This window comes from Theobroma cacao, chromosome 4 (genome assembly GCF_000208745.1).
Source record: "Theobroma cacao cultivar B97-61/B2 chromosome 4, Criollo_cocoa_genome_V2, whole genome shotgun sequence".
NCBI classification, from domain to species: Eukaryota; Viridiplantae; Streptophyta; class Magnoliopsida; order Malvales; family Malvaceae; genus Theobroma; species Theobroma cacao.
In genome coordinates, this window is record NC_030853.1 from 22,036,835 (window position 1) to 22,054,149 (window position 17,315).

Sequence of the window (17,315 nt, forward strand, 5' to 3'; positions counted from 1 at the left end):
TATTTATATGCAACAAGTTTTTTATTTATTTTTTTTATTGTTAGTATTCTATATTTTTGTAAATTCACTCTTAGTAAAATTTTAAAAATTCATCATCTATGTATCAGACAATAGCTCATAAAAAACTTCTTCAAGTTTTGCAAGTAATTTAAGGATATTTCTTATGAATGGTATGATAATTGATAAAAACGACTCTGGCCTAACCAAAATAAAGATACTTGATCCCTATTTACACGCTTTATACAATCTTTTAATATGCGTCATGAATGAGGACATGCTAGACGGCATTAAAATCAATTTTCAATTGAAAAGGAATCTAATGTTATTTGTAAATTCATTTAATATTGTGATTTTAAAACGTGATTTAAATAATATTCCTTGCAATATATAATTTCTTAATAATAATATGATAAAAACTTTCTTATTTTGAAATAAGGGTAAGCCTTAACTAATCTATCATGTAGACATCAAGAATGTTATTACTAACAACAATTCAATATCGTTAGGTATATATGAAAACTTGGGAAACCTGACAGGAGATACTTGAAATGAATAGTTACTCAATCCATGTAAAAATATGCGTACTTTTTTGAAATAATCTTTTTACAAAGAGTTTAATTTTTTAAAGACGACACTATAAAATGATTGAGTTTTAATCACATTTCTTTAGGCGATTTTTTTTGCACATTTATATAATAAAATTTTAAAAAATGCATCTATTTAAATTTTTAACTTCACTTTTTTCACATTTAATAACAATATAAAAAAGTATAATTTTTGTTAATATATGTAATTTTTATCGTTACATTTTATTTATAATGCATGTAAAAATTTATATAGTGAAATTAGATCTAAAAAATGTTTTAAAAAACATAAAAAAATAATTAAAAATATTTTTAGTAATGCATTTTAAAAATATTTTTGTAGTAGTGCGAGAAAGGATTTTTTTTTTTTAGAAAACGAAGAATCACAACAAAACAAGAAAAGAACCCAACCAGTTGTGATCAGGGAGTTTGAAGAGACCAATTGGAGATCCTGCAGGTGGGTTCCAAGATGTAAGCAATCCAGAAATCATCATTGGCTGCCTGAACATTAGCATCAAGTTCTGTTGACATTGAGCACCGACTTTTGGTAACTCCTCTATGAATACATTAGCTTCTCTAAAAATATATTGGATTTGGCATCCTCCCATCCAAGACTTTAAGTTATCAATTTAATAGTCTATATACTTCCGTCGGTCAGTAAAATGATTTTTTAAATACAAATCACTGATTGATATTTCGTCGATTATCAAACTACTTTTTTAATACACATCATCGATGAACATTTCATTGGTAATTTTGTCGGAACATTAATCAATATGCCCACCACATGAGAAGAATATAAAATACAAAAATAAAGCATTAAGCATGTCAATGGCTGAGTTTGAGAAAAAGTGAAAATCTTGACTAAAAGATTTAAATCTTATCACAAATAATCTCTAACCAACATTGTTTAAACAAAAAAAAATAAAACAAATCAATATTTCATAATAATAAATACACAAATCTTGACCATTATTTAACAATTCAACAATACATATGAATATAAACTAAATAATCACAATGAATTTTTCCATACTATCATTAAAAACCAAAATAAAACAAATATAAAATAAAGTACATAAATCAATAGTAAAAAATATTAATAAAGGTTAAAATACGCGAAAGGTCCCTATTCTCATGTGTTTTGTTCAATTTAGTGCCACGTAAGCATGTAGGAGCCACATGGCATGCTAAGAGACTACCGCGTCACTCTATTCTTCTCCAAAAAACAATGTGTTTTTACTAACGTTTGAACTCAAAACCTTTAACAAGAACACTAAGCTCTTTATTATCATGTCTAAAACTTTACTTTTACTGAATTTTACTTTTGGTTTTTTTCTTTCTTATCACGTGGCTTTGACATGATATGTGGCATTATCACGTCACTTTGATATACTAACATGGTAGTGCCACGTTAGCAATTTGAGCCTTAATGCTGATGTGGCACTACCACATCTAAGGGTGACATGGCAATGCCACGTCAACATGTCGTTACTCCACACCATCACATTAGCAAAATGTGTCACATCAGCGCTAACGTTATCTTATTTAATGGCTAAATTAGAAGTTGTTAAGGGAAAAAACTAAATTGGAGTAATTCCCAAAATTGAGAGACTAAATTGCTTCAAATTCGAGTAGAGGGATTCAATTGAACAAAATGCATGAGTACAAAGACCTTCCAAGTATATTGACCAATATTTATCAAGCAGACAAGTAGGATTGCTATGAAGATTATGAATAAGTTTTCCTACTGGGAGAAACCTCTTTGTTATCACAAGTTGATAGTAATGAAGCAATTTAGCTTGAAAATGCAAAAATAGTGTACAACTCATATTGTCTTTGTTCTCTGTGGATTTTTTCAAGATAAGAATTTGAGGTTCTGCATGTGTTAAAATTAAAAGTTTTAAATTTAAATATCAAAATAGAAAAAATTATAATTTATAGGATGAATGTGTCATTCAAAATCTTTGTGTCCAAACAAAAACTTATATTTTGATCTCTAAGTTGATTAATTATTTTAATATTAACTAAGCTTCCTTCTGTGGGTTATTTAAAGTTAAAGAGAAGCTTGAGGTAAGGGGATTCTATTTCTTTGCTACTATTTATCCTTGTTGCAGATTATTTATCAAGAGTTTTGAATAACCTTTTTGATCGTTATAGCTTTCTACAATATTATTTAGGATGTTCCATGCAAATAAGCCACTTAGCCTTTGCTAGTGATATTTTGATTTTTACTAATGGTAGTCAGTTAGCTCTACAAAAAGTTATTAATTTTCTTCAAGAAAATGAGCAGATTTCTAGGCAACGAATCAACCATTAAAAAAGTTGTTTTATTACAGCTACCAATGCTGCAAACTTCAGAAGACAAATAATTTCTCAAACTACGAGATTTCTCAAAAACTCTTCCCATCAATTATTTGGGTCCTCCCTTGATAAAGGTCATAAAAAGGTATTTTTATTTTATTCAATTGTCAATAAAATACGTGACTGTATTACAGGTTGGGAGAATAAATTCTTGTCTTCAAGTGGTTGTATTACTCTTCTAAGGAGTGTGTTCTCATCCCTGCCAATTTATCTCCTACAAGTGTTGAAACCACTGGTTTTTGTGATTGAAAAAATAAAGTGTCTTTTCAACAATTTCCTTTGGAGCAGATTCACAAGTCTCACCACTCAAGATAGCCAATGATTTCAAAACATTGCTGTTTCGAATGACTTGTTTCACCACAATAAGTACATACCAGAATGTCAGATTTTCTTGTTGATTAATTGCTTTGATTATTTGAGGAGCTAGACGATGGTCCTTGCAGAGTTCGATTGGCTAGCATAGCTGTGCTCTCAAGATTCAGAAGTGCACTTCCCATTGTCTATCTTTGTTGATATTCTCTCCTGACATACACATACGTTCTTTCCAGATCGAGTTTTGGATTTTTTATAAGATTTCTCCACAGACCTGATCAAATTCAAAATCAAGTCCACTTATAAAGAAATGGACTTGAAGCCTAGCCATCACGGAATGCAATTGGACTGCACCTTTAACTGTTCTTTCCTACGACATAGTCTTGTAATCAATTTCCTGCAAAATAGCCACAAGTTCATTATAGTATATTAATAATGATTGGCCATTTTGTTTGATAGAGAAAGATCTCTGATTCAATTCAAAAATACAAGTCTCATTCGATCCATCATAGAAGGTTTTCGATACAGCTTCTCATATTTTTTGGTTGTGGGAAGACAAATAAATCATTGCATCAGTGATGGACTCATTGAATTAATAAGCCAACTTTTCACTGTGTGATCTTCAGTAATCCATGTTCGAAGATTCGGATCTCTGAGGGTAGGTATTTTTGCTTCTCTTGTGAGATATCCAGCTTTGTTGCGAGTGCCAATACGCATCTTTTGAGTTTGAGACCATAATGAGTAATTTGTCTCATTCAGTGTAATACCGGTAAGAAACGCAGAATTGTCTTAGTGGACAATAATTGGTGATGTTGGGTTGTCGGTTACAATTGGAACCATGGAATTGCGTGGTTTAGTTGAAACAGTGAAAATGGTTTTTGCCTTGTAGTTTCAAATGAATAGAAAAAAGAAAACAATGTGATGGTGATTTCTGAGTACGAGATTTGTGTTAAAGAGTTTCTTTCGAATTAAAACTACTCTAATACCATGTAGAAAATATTCAAGATCTAAGTAAAGAATTAAATTGCTTGATCAAAAAATATAGAATTACATAAGGAGCTATTTATAATAACTAACTAAACTTAAACCTACTTGGTGTGTAAGTAAAGAAAATAGTAAATAAGGAAGTATTCTAATCCTAGACTTCCTTAGAGTACAAGCAAAGTAAAAAGAAAATAAAAAAATATTCTTTCTAAAATATTTTTAAAAATTAATAATTATAGCTCATGCTGACATTTCCAGAATGTGAATTGAAAAACAGTCACCCATTTCTCAAACGTCATGGCGATGATAGGCCTCAATTGTTGAACATTGATCACTGTTGCATTGGAACATAAAGTGTAGGTGAGTTGACACTTGCTCCATTTAGGCATCCCATTGAAAAAGATATAGTTAGCTCCATGTTAAGCTTGCCATACGCAAAATTTGACTTGTTAAGAATATCAGCAACACCATATCTAAGGATCAATATTTCTTTGATGGTATCAAGGTAGTTTCCTGGTATTTTTTAAGAGTGGATTCCAACAAGTTGTCGTAATCATCAGTGAGATTGATGTAATTGGGGTAATAGCCAAAGGCCTTGAAGTATTGCTTGACCTAATTAAGCCCTTGAACTTTGTATCCTTTTTGAGCTCCCTGTAGATTTTGGAAGCAATTGGAAAATTGGATTTTAGGCTTGACCATAACAGCTTGAACTACAAGGAAGAGAAAAAAAGCTGCGAAAATTAGATGATGAGAAAGCTTGGTAGCTGTAGACACCTTCCCAAGAGCCCCAAATGTAACTAATAAAACATACAAATGAATAAATAAAAAAAATCAAATAAATAAGTAAAAAAAAAAGAGGATGAGAGAGCATGGTTGCTCATACCCTTCTCCCATTGTCAGTGCTTTTTAGGCCTATGGCCATCACACTAGCTCCTCTAATCATCACTTGCCCCGGGCTTGCTTGTGCCAGGGGACCTGTGAAATCACCTCTGGATTGTCCAAAAATTTAGACAATCTAGCTCTTAAAAAGGGGGGCAAAACAATAACCAAAGGGGGGGGGGGGGAGATTTTTGAAAACAAGAAAACGATAAAAAAAAAGGCTAATCTTCCAGAAACTAAAAACCAAAAAAATCATATTGAAACAAAAAAAAAACTACAAATCAGCCACCGAAAAAATCCTAAACTACCAGCAGACTACCTTAACCACAATCAACAACAATAAAAAAAACAATAAAAGAAGTATGAAAAATATACAAAAAAGGGAAATGAGAGGGATGACGGTGGCTTAGGATTTCGGGTTTGGATGTGCTTGAGTGGGGGAGATTTGTGAGGTTTTTAGTGGGTTTTGAAGGTCAGGTGGTCGACAGCACAAATGGGAGGTCCGATTTAAGCAGAGAAATGGAGCTTTGGGGGCTAGATTTGTCGATTTGCAGCGAAGAGAGAGAAAGGAAAGGTTTCTTGGCTCGATCTTATGATCATCGGTGCAAAGGGAGTGAAAAAAAAGGAAGGAAAAAAGAAAAAAAAAAGAGAGAAAAAGAAACAGAAGGTGCCGGTGAGGAAGAAAAGAGAGAAAGAAGAGAGACGTTGACAAGAGAGGAATGACGTCGGTGAGAAAGAAAAAAGAGAAAGAAGATAGGCGTCGGCGGGAAAGGAACGACGTCGGGAAGAAGAAAGAGAGAAATGAGAGCTGTAGGCCAAGAAAGAGAGAAATGAGAGCTGCGGGCCAAGAAAGAAAGAAATGAGAGCTGCGGGTCAAGAAAGAGAGAAAGAAAAAAAAAGAAAAAGAAAAAAAAGAAGAGAAAAAATAGAGAGAAAAGAGAGCATTTGGGTTAGAGAGAGAAAATGATAGGGAAAGAATGGAAAAAGAAAAAAGAGAAGCTTTTATACCTAAGCATAGAGGCGGGCTAAATGACGTCGTTTTGGGTGCAGCGTGAAGTGGCCATTCTAGCACCAAAATAGTGCGTTTTGAGAGCAGCAGTGTGGGCCTTAAGAGGCAGATCTGGTGCAGCAGGCTAGGGCCTTCCGTGGGCCTTCGAGCTAGGCCAATCTTGGCCTAGAAAGGTATAACCCTTACCTTTTTGCTTGTAGGCCTGTTTTAATTGATTTTTTGGGTCTAGCTCATTTTACCTAATTAAAATATAATTTTGGTTTAATTTTAGACCTTTTTAGGACAAGATTATATATTTAAACATGTAGGTCCATTTTAGTGTTAGAAAATCAAAACAAACAAAAAAAAACCAAATAATAATAATAATAATAATAATAATAATAATAAGTGAATGAGAATGATAGGATAAGAAAGAAAGGGAGAAACCTTTATATTATAAATATATTTAGATATTCATAAATATAATAAATAAAAATACATGATGTAAATATAATTATTATAAAAAATGAAATAATTATTTTGAGTGATTCGATGATAGAATTTCACTTAAAAAGAGAAAAATGTTACCTCTTTCAAGTGGATTTCTTAGGTTTAGAGTTCGAGACGGATTTTCACCGAAGCGTCAAGATGAATTTGAACTCTAAACTCCAATACCTGTTAACTCAAATAATCATTGTTAAAATATAATAAATAAAAAATACATGATGTAAATATAATTATTATAAAAAAATAATGAAATGAATATTTTGAGTGATCCGATGATAGAATTCCACTTAAAAAGGATAAAAAGTTACCTCTTTCGAGGTGGATTTCGTAGGTAAAGAATTTGAGACGGATTTTCACTGAAGCATCGGGATAAATCCGAACTCTATACTCCGATACCTATTAACTCAAATAATCATTGTAAAAATAATATACATTAGAAAAGATAATAATAAATATATGAAAAAAGTAATAAATCACCTTAAATTATTAAACACATTATCGAATGAATAACGAACCAACTTAATGCGTTCATGTAGATATCATCATTTTATCCTGTCATAGCATACCACGTTTATCTTATCAATGGGGCGAAAATTCTGATGATGGGATTTCCTCAAAGAGCTTGTAAAGATGAGTCCTTCCCGAGATATCTTTAAGTGAGGAAAATTTCGAGACTTCACCAAAGTGTTGGGATGATCTACGAACAATTTTCTAATAAAAGATTATCGACCTCATCATTTAAAATTGGAAAAATCATAACATCATCTTATGGTCGCATCATGTGCATCCGTGAAACGAATAAAAAACTCAATCAACTGATATAATAATGAATTAATTAATAAACAAGGATTAAGGAAATATAGGAATAAAATTAAGGGTAGGCTACAATAGGATAACTTAAGATTAAATGGTACCGTTCATGGAACGGGCGCCATGAAGGTGCTAAACATTCTTCGTGCGTAACCGCACTCCCGAACCCATCTTTAAAAAACGTGGACTAGTTTTCGTTCTTTCGACAAACCTAAAATTAATTTAGGACTTCGTCGATTAGAATCGAGTTAATAGGTAACCAATCACACCTAAATAAAAAAGATTAGTGGTGACTCCTAGTTATTTTATTTTCGCCCACATCTGAAGATTGGTTCCCAAACCTGGCACATTAGACAGATGGTGCCTTTGCTGGGGACCTTGAGAGTCAAGCCATTAATTAATCATAAGTTATCCTAAGCCTTAAATAATTTAGTGTTTTCCTTAACCTCGAGCATTTACCTTTATTATTACTTGTTGCATTTGTTGTTTTGTTATTGTTGTTGCCATTTAATAATTGCGGGGAATTTAGGATAGAGGGATGTGAGATTATTGGTCCAAAATTGATATTTTCCTTCACACACACGGCACATTTTACATTCATGCATAAACCTTCTACTCGGGTTTTGTCCTTAATTAGGAGGGGGTTAAGTAGCTACGCTCCGTGAGGTGATAACCTCCACATGGGCTAGTGAAGACTCTCACTTATATCGAACCTAATCCGTTTGAAGCCTGTAATGGGTGAGGACCGGGGCACGTTACTAGTCCATGTGGACGATAGTAAGGAACGATTTGAGAACCTTTAACTCCATTTGTAACCTAAACTCAGCATGTAGAATACCGAGTGTCACCTTTACCTAAGTACAACTATACTTGTGAGAATATACCCTCTGACTAGGTACACATGAAGGAATTTTCATAGTCCCCTTATTCTAAATTTTTGTCTGCAAAGTAATGAAGGTATCATGTTATTAATTATTTTCATCAGAATTACTTTTGAAATTTCTATTTACTGTACTAACTTGAACTTGTTGTCATTTTTATTTTGCATATGCACATTTGCATCATAATTTTGCATATAGGAAAAAGTATTTGTCACCTGACAACCATTTTTTTTATGGATGTTATGTGACAAATACAATTAGGACATGGCCATTCATTTATACATGCATAAATACTCATTTCATGACTATAGGTATTTTCGCCTATAAATAATAAGGGGTTTATTTCTTCATTTCATTCATGCATCAATAATGCATCTAATTCATGTTTATGATTATAAAAAGGTTTCAAAAATAGCTTGTCCACTTAAACCAAGTGATTAGTGTGTCCATTACACTCTTCGACGAGTAAGGATCATAGAAGAAGAGTAAAGGGATTAAATGGGTAGAATGGAAAAAGCTCAAGAAGAAATGAGAGGACAGTTAGCAAAAATGATCGAATTGATGACAAGTTTAAGTAAAGGAAAAAGAGTGGTCGAAGAGTCAACTCCGTTAGAAAACCCATCGGCAAGGAATTATTACCCTAATGCTAAATGTGACTATCACATAGGGGCAATTGGACACTCAACAGAGAAATGTAGGCAATTGAAAGTGAAAATTGAAAATCTCATCAAGGATGGCACTTTGACTCTTGAACTTGTGGAACGTTGGAAATCAACTTTGTCATAGATTGAGCTCTTGTTAGGAAGTTGAAGAAAAACTTCAAGTCTCAAACAAATTGCTTACAGGAAAAGTGGATGATTTGGAGTTTTTATTTTTCAAGGGCATGGTAGGAGTAGGATTTTGTTAAGGAATATAAACTTTAAAAGCTGTAATTGAAGCTTTAATGTTTTTGTTGGATTAAAATTTTTGAAGTTTTGTGTTTAATTTGCTAAAGGATGTGATACAATTGATTTGGTCAAGGTTTCTATGACATGTTTTCAAGATACAAGAAAAAAAAGGAAAAAAGGTTTAGGCAATAAAGTGTACACATGTTCTCGAAAGAATTAATGGTTACTATTTGGAACAAACTTGTCCTTGCAAACATTCTCCAACCATTTCTCCAAACACTTGGGAACCCAAAATCACTTAAATAAAGGCTATTCAAGAACTTAAAATCCAAAAGAAGTAAAGTTTTGAAAATGTGTCAACCCTATCTTGTGATACTAAAGGACAATGATCTTTGTCTAGGCAATGATTGATGTTATAATTGATTGTTTTGTAAAATTCTTCCTTTAGAAAGCAAGCAAATCAGACACTTTTATAAAGACTCTGAATGTGTTAGGTTAATAAATGTCAAGACTATGTTGAAGTCTCAAATATGCCAATACCTCTCAAATTCCTTCAATTTGGATACCAAATGTGAACCTTGAACCCATAGTCTAAAACATCCTTTACCGTTATTCTGGGACATGATGACTAAAAGAACAAGATTACCCAGTACGTCTAAGACACCTTGTTTTAAAAAAAAAATAATAACCATTTTTCCTCTCTCATCTGGCAAAAGCATTTCTTACTGTAAATAGTTAATCTTGATAAGGTATTCTGATATTAGATCTTTGAAGGCTTCTAAGGAATCTTTATTGTTAAGGGTTATCCCTTGTGCCTTCATTTGAGTGGCTGATTAAGGGAAAAACATTCTTGATGAATCCTTTCATTTTGGAAAGGTTGATTCAATCCTGAGTAGTAAAAAAAAAAGAAAATAAAAGAAAAAAGAAGAAATAAGAAAGTGAGAGAATGGCAAGGAAAGTTGATAGTGACATTATGCACTTGAAATACTCAAATGGTGTCAAAAGTGAAAAAATGAAGAAAAATCAACCTTTGATATTAAATTATTCCTTTCTAGGGAATTGCTTTTCAATATAAGTAACCATAGTTGAGATGATAAATGGCCATGTTTTGTTTTCCCTTCACAAATGAGAAATTATCCACTTGTTACCCCTTTGAGCCTATTGAATCGTCTCTTAAATGCACCTCAACCAATGATCACCTCCCACATTAGGGGGCAATTATGAAGGAAATTTTCTGTCAAAAGCATGGATGATATAAGATTTATTCTGAGGAACAAATGAACATCTTATATACTGTAGGGGTAGATACAAATTTGAGTTCTTAAAAATTTTGAACTCAATCCATCAATATGAAAATTGAAAAAATACAAAAAAAAAAAGAAAAAAAGGAGAAAGAAAAAGTNAATTTGAGTTCTTAAAAATTTTGAACTCAATCCATCAATATGAAAATTGAAAAAATACAAAAAAAAAAAGAAAAAAAGGAAGAAAGAAAAAGTATAGAAGGGAAATGGTGGAAAAAGCATGCTTTGAAAAGGACAAATGTCTTTAAAGTGTCCTTTGTGCGGTAATAAATGATCTTTGGTTTAATCACCTTTAAATACATATTTTGGGCTTTTGTATCCATTTTTTCAGAATCCTTAACCATAGCCTACATTATGTGCTTGAAGAAGTCCATTTTGATCAAGTGTGAATACTTAAATTAAAAAGCTATCTTATAGAAAGAGATCATCATATAGAAAATGAGACATTGACTTCTTTTCTTTACCAAAATTACCTTTTTGAATCCCTTAAGTCATTTTTGACCAAGTTTAAATTTTTCAAGTGCATGATGAAACAGACAATAATAATAAAAAAAAAGAATAAAAAATAAGAAAGAGAAAGAAGAAGTGAGTGAAAAAGATGAAGCTTTAGAATGAAAACCCAATAGAGCAATCTAGAGCGAAGATGGGAACTTATGAAGTCACTCATGATTTTAACTAAGGATATAACAAGAAGCACCAGACAGAGAAACCATTTCAAGGCAGCTAGAATTCGTTGGACACTTTTTAAGTGTATAAGAGACTCTCAAGCACCTTAAAGATTCAAGATCTATTGAAAAAATCCATACTGAATTTTGAGCCTATCTATTTCAAAATAGCATTTTGCAATGTTAAACTTGTTCTAACTGGTCTTGACATTTATCATCTTGCCACACATTATGAGGCTTAGAGAATGTCAAATTTGATTGTGATTTGAAAGGAATCTTTTTGCAAAATTTGATTCTAAATCACCATACATTTGTGAGCTTAGACAAAGAAACTTCAACTTTTCTTTTTTTCTCTATGAAATGGTGAAAAACCTTTATTGTTGACCAAGATCTCGATGTGTTAAACCATCTTGTCTATTTGAAAGACCATATTGTCATTTGGCTCATCCAAAACCATTTTAAACAGTAATCGTCAATTTTCAAGAGATTCAAGTATCACATGTTGCAAAAATGTCAAATTGACTCAGTTTTGTTCCGAACTTTAACTACCTTTAGTCATGAAAATTGGTTTTGTGGGGCAATTTTAGCAAAATTCAAGATGCTTTGAAAGTAATGGAGAGTTTTTCATTTTTGTAAAACTAACTTCTGCTATTGTAATATGAAGATCAAAAGTTTTAAATGATGAGACAAGCATTTGAATCGATACACTATCCCTTGGTGATAGCCATATTTTGGAAAACGACTTCAAGAATTAGAAATGATACGACAAAACTAGCAAGGAAATTCTTTTATGACAAAGTAGTTGGCAACTGCACAAAAATTATAGAAGAGTGTGTAGAGATAGGAATAATGGCTTTCAATAGAAGAATAGATTGAAATGAAATGATGAGATGAAAGTAATTTTCCTCCTGTCATGCAATCATGCATACATGTACATGACCATGCAACACTGAGGTTGAAAATTCTCATACGATAGTCAACATTCATACATATTTCTATGCATTTGGAAAGGTAAAAGCCCACGTAACACAAAAACCATGCAAAGACGTCAAGATTTGATTAATTTGAGAACCACTTTGAAAAATTTCAAATAACTACTTTCAAGATTTCTTCAAAGTTACGTAGCCTCATTTTGAGATGAGAAACAACTTTTTTTTTTCTAAAACCTCCGAGTACATCTTCAAAACCTTCGGGTACATTCCTAAAACCTCCGGGTAATTAGTTGTAAGATTTCTTCAAAGTTACGTAGCCTCATTTTGAGATGAGGAACAACCTTTTCTTTTAAAACCTCCGGGTACATCTTCAAAACCTCTGGGTACATTCTCAAAACTTTCAAGTAATTAGTTTCAATATTTCTTTAAAATTATGTAGCCTCATTTTGAGATGAGGAACAACCTTTCTTCTAAAACCTCCGAGTACATCTTCAAAACCTCTAGGTATATTCTCTAAAATTTTTGGATAATTAACTTTAAGATTTCTTTTAAGTTACATAGCCTCCTTTTGAGATGAGGAGTTTTTCTTATTATTAAAAAAAAAAACAAAAGAAAAAACTCAATCTGGTCCAAGGAAAGTGTTTACGTCTTTGCACTATTATTGATTTTCAAAAATGTGCAAAGAGGGGCAACTGTAGACACCTTCCCAAGAGCCCCAAATATAATTAATAAATCATATAAATGAATAAATCAAATAAATCAAATAAATAAGTAAAAAAATAGGAAGATAGAGCATGGTTGCCCATACCCCTCTCCCACTGTCAATGCTTTTTAGGCCTATGGCCATCACACCAGCTCCCCTAATCATCACCTGCCTTGGGCTTGCATGTGCTAGGGGACCTATGAAATCACCTCTGAATTATTTAAAAATTTGGACAATCCAGCTCTTAAAAAAGGGGGCAAAACAACAACCAAAAGGGGGGGGGGGGATTTTTGAAAACAAGAAAACGATAAAAAAAAAAGGGCTAATCTTCCAAAAACCAAAAACCAAAAAAATCAAATGGAAACAAAAAAAAACTACAAATCAGCCACCAAAAAAATCTTAAACTACCAACAGACTACCCTAACCACAATCAACAACAAAAGAAATACGAAAAATATGCAAAAAAGGGAAATAGGAAGGACGACGGTGGCTTAGGATTTCGGGTTTGGATGTGCTTGAGTGAGGGAAATTTGTGAGGGTTTTTAGTGGGTTTTAAAGGTCAGGTGGCCGATAGCACAAAGGGGAGCTTCGATTTAGGTAGAGAAATGGAGCTTTTGGGGGCTAGATCTATCGATCTATAGTGAAGATAGAGAAGGGAAAGGTTTCTTGGCCCGATCTTATGATCACTGGTGGAAAATGAGTGAAAAAGAATGAAGGAAAAAAGAAAAAAAAAGAGAAAAAGAGACAGAATGTGCCGGTAAGGAAGAAAAGAGAGACAGAAGAGAGACGCTGGCAAGAGAAGAGCGATGTCGGCGAGAAAAGAAAGAGAGAAAGAAGAAAGGTGTCGACGGGAAAGGAATGACGCTGAGAAGAAGAAAGAGAGAATAGAGAGCTGCGGACCAAGAATGAGAGAGAAAAAAGAAGAAGAAGAAGAAAAAAAAAGAAAAACAATAGAGATGAGGGAAAGCATCCGGGTTAGAGAGAGAAAATGATAAGGAGAGAATTAAAAAAAAGAAAAAGAGAAACTTTTATACCTAAGCATAGAGGCGGGCTAAACGACGTTGTTTTGGGTGCAGCGTGAAGTGGCCATTCTAGCACCAAAACGGTACTTTTAAGAGCAGTAGTGTGGGCCTCAAGAGGCAGATCCGATGCAGCAGGCTAGAGCCTTTCGTGGGCCTTCAAGCTGGGCCAATATTGTCCTAGAAAGGTATAACCCTTACCTTTTTGCTTGTAAGCCTGTTTTAATTGATTTTTTGGGTCTAGCTCATTTTATCTAATTAAAATATAATTTTGGTTTAATTTTAGACCTTTATAGGAAAATATTATATATTTAAACATGTAGGTCCATTTTAGTGTTAGAAAATCAAAACAAACAAAAAAAAACCAAAAAATAATAATAATAATTGAATAAGAAGGATAGGAAAAGAAAGAAAAGGAGAAACCTTTATATTATAAATATATTTAGATATTCATAAATATAATAAATAAAAATACATGATGTAAATATAATTATTATAAAAAATGAAATGATTATTTTGAATTATTCGATGATAGAATTTCACTTAAAAAGGGAAAATAGTTGTCTTTTTCGGGTGGATTTCTTAGGTTCGGAGTTCGAGACGGATTTTCACCGAAGCATCAGGATAAATCTAAACTCTAAACTCCAATACCCATTAACTCAAATAATCGTTGTTAAAATATAATAAATAAAAAATACATGATGTAAATATAATTATTATAAAAAAATAATGAAATGAATATTTTGAGTGATCCGATGATAAAATTCCACTTAAAAAGAGCAAAGAGTTACCTTTTCGGGTGAATTTCTTAGGTGAGGAATTCGAGACGGATTTTCACTGAAGCGTCGGGATAAATCCGAACTCTATACTCCGATGCCTATTAACTCAAATAATCATTGTAAAAATAATATACATTAGAAAAAATAATAATAAATATATGAACAAGGTAATAAATCACTTTAAATTATTAAACATATTATCATATGAATAACAAACCAACTTAATGCGTTCATGTAGATATCATCATTTTATCCTATTATAGCATGCCATGTTTATCTTATCAATGGGGCGAGAATTTCGATAATGGGATTTCCTCGAAGAGCTCATAGAGATGAGTCCTTCTCGGGGATATCCTTAGGTGAGGAAAATTTCGAGACTTCACCAAAGCATTGGGATTATCTACGAACAATTTTTCGATAAAAGATTGCCGACCTCATCATTTAAAATTTGACAAATCATAACATCATCTTACAGTCACATCATGTGCATCCGTGAAACTAAATAAAAGACTCAATCAACTGATATAATAAAGAATTAATTAATAAGCAAGGATTAAGAAAATATAGAAATAAAATCAAGGATAGGCTGCAATAGGATAACTTAAGATTAAATGGTACCGTTCGTGGAACGGGCGCCACGGAGGTGCTAACCCTTCTTCGTGGGTAACCGCACTCCCGAACTCATCTCTAAAAAACGTGGATCAGTTCTCGTTCTTTCGACAAACCTAAAATTAATTTAGAATTTCGTCGATTATAATTGAGTTAATAGATAGCCAATCACACCTAAATAAAAAAGATTGGTGGCAACTCCTAATTATTTTATTTTCGTCCACGTCTAGCGATCGAGTTTTCAGATTTGGCATGTTACGACAGTAGCCATTGCTTTTGCTAGAGGTAGTAGAAGAAAATTCAATTATAGGAATTTTTTTGTTGTTTTTGTAATTAAACCAAAGCCAAAGATTAGCTACTTCTTAGAGTCGCTTTGAGTTTGAACAAAATGATAAGCTTGAAATACGAACTTAAATTTGAACTTAACTTTACTGAGAGAAAAAAAATTTAAGTTTACTCATAATTTGATTTAAGTTTATGAATGATTCAATGATCTATTCATACAAAACCGAAGCTTATGTTATATATTGATCCAAGTTCGATTATACTTTAAGCCAAACATGAAAAATTCTTTTAAGTTGTCAAAATCAAAAGAAATATTACTCAGCCTAATTATTTCGCTCATTTGCAGCCTAAACACCTATCATTTTCTGCCTCGTCTTTTTTAGCAGGCATTAAATGAATGCAAGGGAAACTTCGAGGCTTTCAAATGTATAAGAAACTATATAGATAGGAAACAGCAACTTTATTCTAGAAATTATGCATACGTTTCATTGAAATTATGGCTTTGATATTTGCTTATAGATCACTTCTTATTCCACTCTTTCATCTGTGTTTAATCACTTATTTAATATGCTATAATCAAGCTTCTGATGTCATGAAACCTTCATTGGTCTCACCAAGCAAGATTTTGCTAATAGCCATACAGAGCTCGTAGACCAACAATGTCATCTTGGCCTAAGTTCCTTTTGGTAGCTCCAGCTGGTATAGATGGAAACATGATGGCAGCTTGATCCTGACTGTGACCAAGGCCGAGATTATGTCCTATTTCATGCACAGCTACCGTTTCCAGGTCTATTTGGTTAGGAGCAGTAGGATTAGGGCTCCAATTCTCGTCTGCATCATAGTGAAATCTCCCATCTTGTGGTGCAAAAGCATGAGCCAAAATGTTTCCAGGGCCATCAAAAGGATAGCCATCCCCATGTTCATATCTGTAAAACCCGATCCTGATATCTGCTCGGTTGCCTTGTGCTACCTCCTGGAATCTGAATGGAGAAACAGCTGCCCATGTCTGGAATGCCCGGGCAATGATAGGTCTTAGTACTTGTGAGCTAACTACCTGGACACCGGGTAGGAAATTGTAGGTAAGTTGGTACCTGCTCCATCTAGGATTTCCAGGGAAAAAGGAATAGTTAGAAACCAAGTGAAATATGACGCCATGAGGCTTTCCCCCAGTGTCATTAGAAGTTCTGTTAGAGATGATATCAGGGACACCACATCTAGGGGTCCTCATTGCTTTAATTGTATCAGGGTCAATCTTGCCTGTTACTTTGAGATAATAATTTTGTTGATATGCTTTAAGGGCAGACTCTAAAGAGTCGTCAAAATGATCGTCAATAAGATTGAAGTCATTGGGGTAGTAACCATAGGCCCTAAGGTACTTCTTGACATGGCTAAGCCCATTGAGAGTATCTCCTTTCTGAGCTCGTTCAAGATTCCGAAGGGATTCGGGTTCTAGAGGTCTAGACTTAACTACAAAAGGTTGCAGAACGAGGAAGAGAAAGATAGCTTCAAAAACCTGATGAGAAAGTTTTGGTGCCATTGCAAGCTAGCTAGGTAGTAAGATCAACTATTGCTTTGGTGTTTTGGGGTGCATTTTGGTGCTTGGCTTCATGCCTATTTATACTAAAATGCTGGAGCATTGAAGTTTAGGCTAGCTTATTTTGGTTTTCTACACATGAAAGAGAAAAAGAAGAAAATTCAATTGGCGATTAGGTCACCACTCACTAGATGTGAGTTCCGTTCCTTCTATTAATTTTTCTAGTTCATTGAACCCATTTAATTTGATATATTTTTCTTATTTTTTTAAATATAAACATATAATACACATA

The 17,315-nt window shown here is 33.1% G+C and overlaps 1 protein-coding gene across 1 annotated transcript; it reads right to left on the reverse strand.

The window, feature by feature from the left end:
- On the reverse strand, nucleotides 15,931-17,061 carry LOC18602105 (metalloendoproteinase 1). The gene has a single exon (XM_018119263.1). The coding sequence runs from the start codon at nucleotides 17,024-17,026 to the stop codon at nucleotides 16,118-16,120; it is 909 nt and encodes a 302-aa protein (XP_017974752.1). The 5' UTR covers nucleotides 17,027-17,061; the 3' UTR covers nucleotides 15,931-16,117.

Coding starts and splice junctions, on each gene's coding strand:
- LOC18602105 (XM_018119263.1), bottom strand. CDS start 17,026: ATGGCACCAAAACTTTCTCATCAGGTTTTTGAAGCTATCTTTCTCTTC.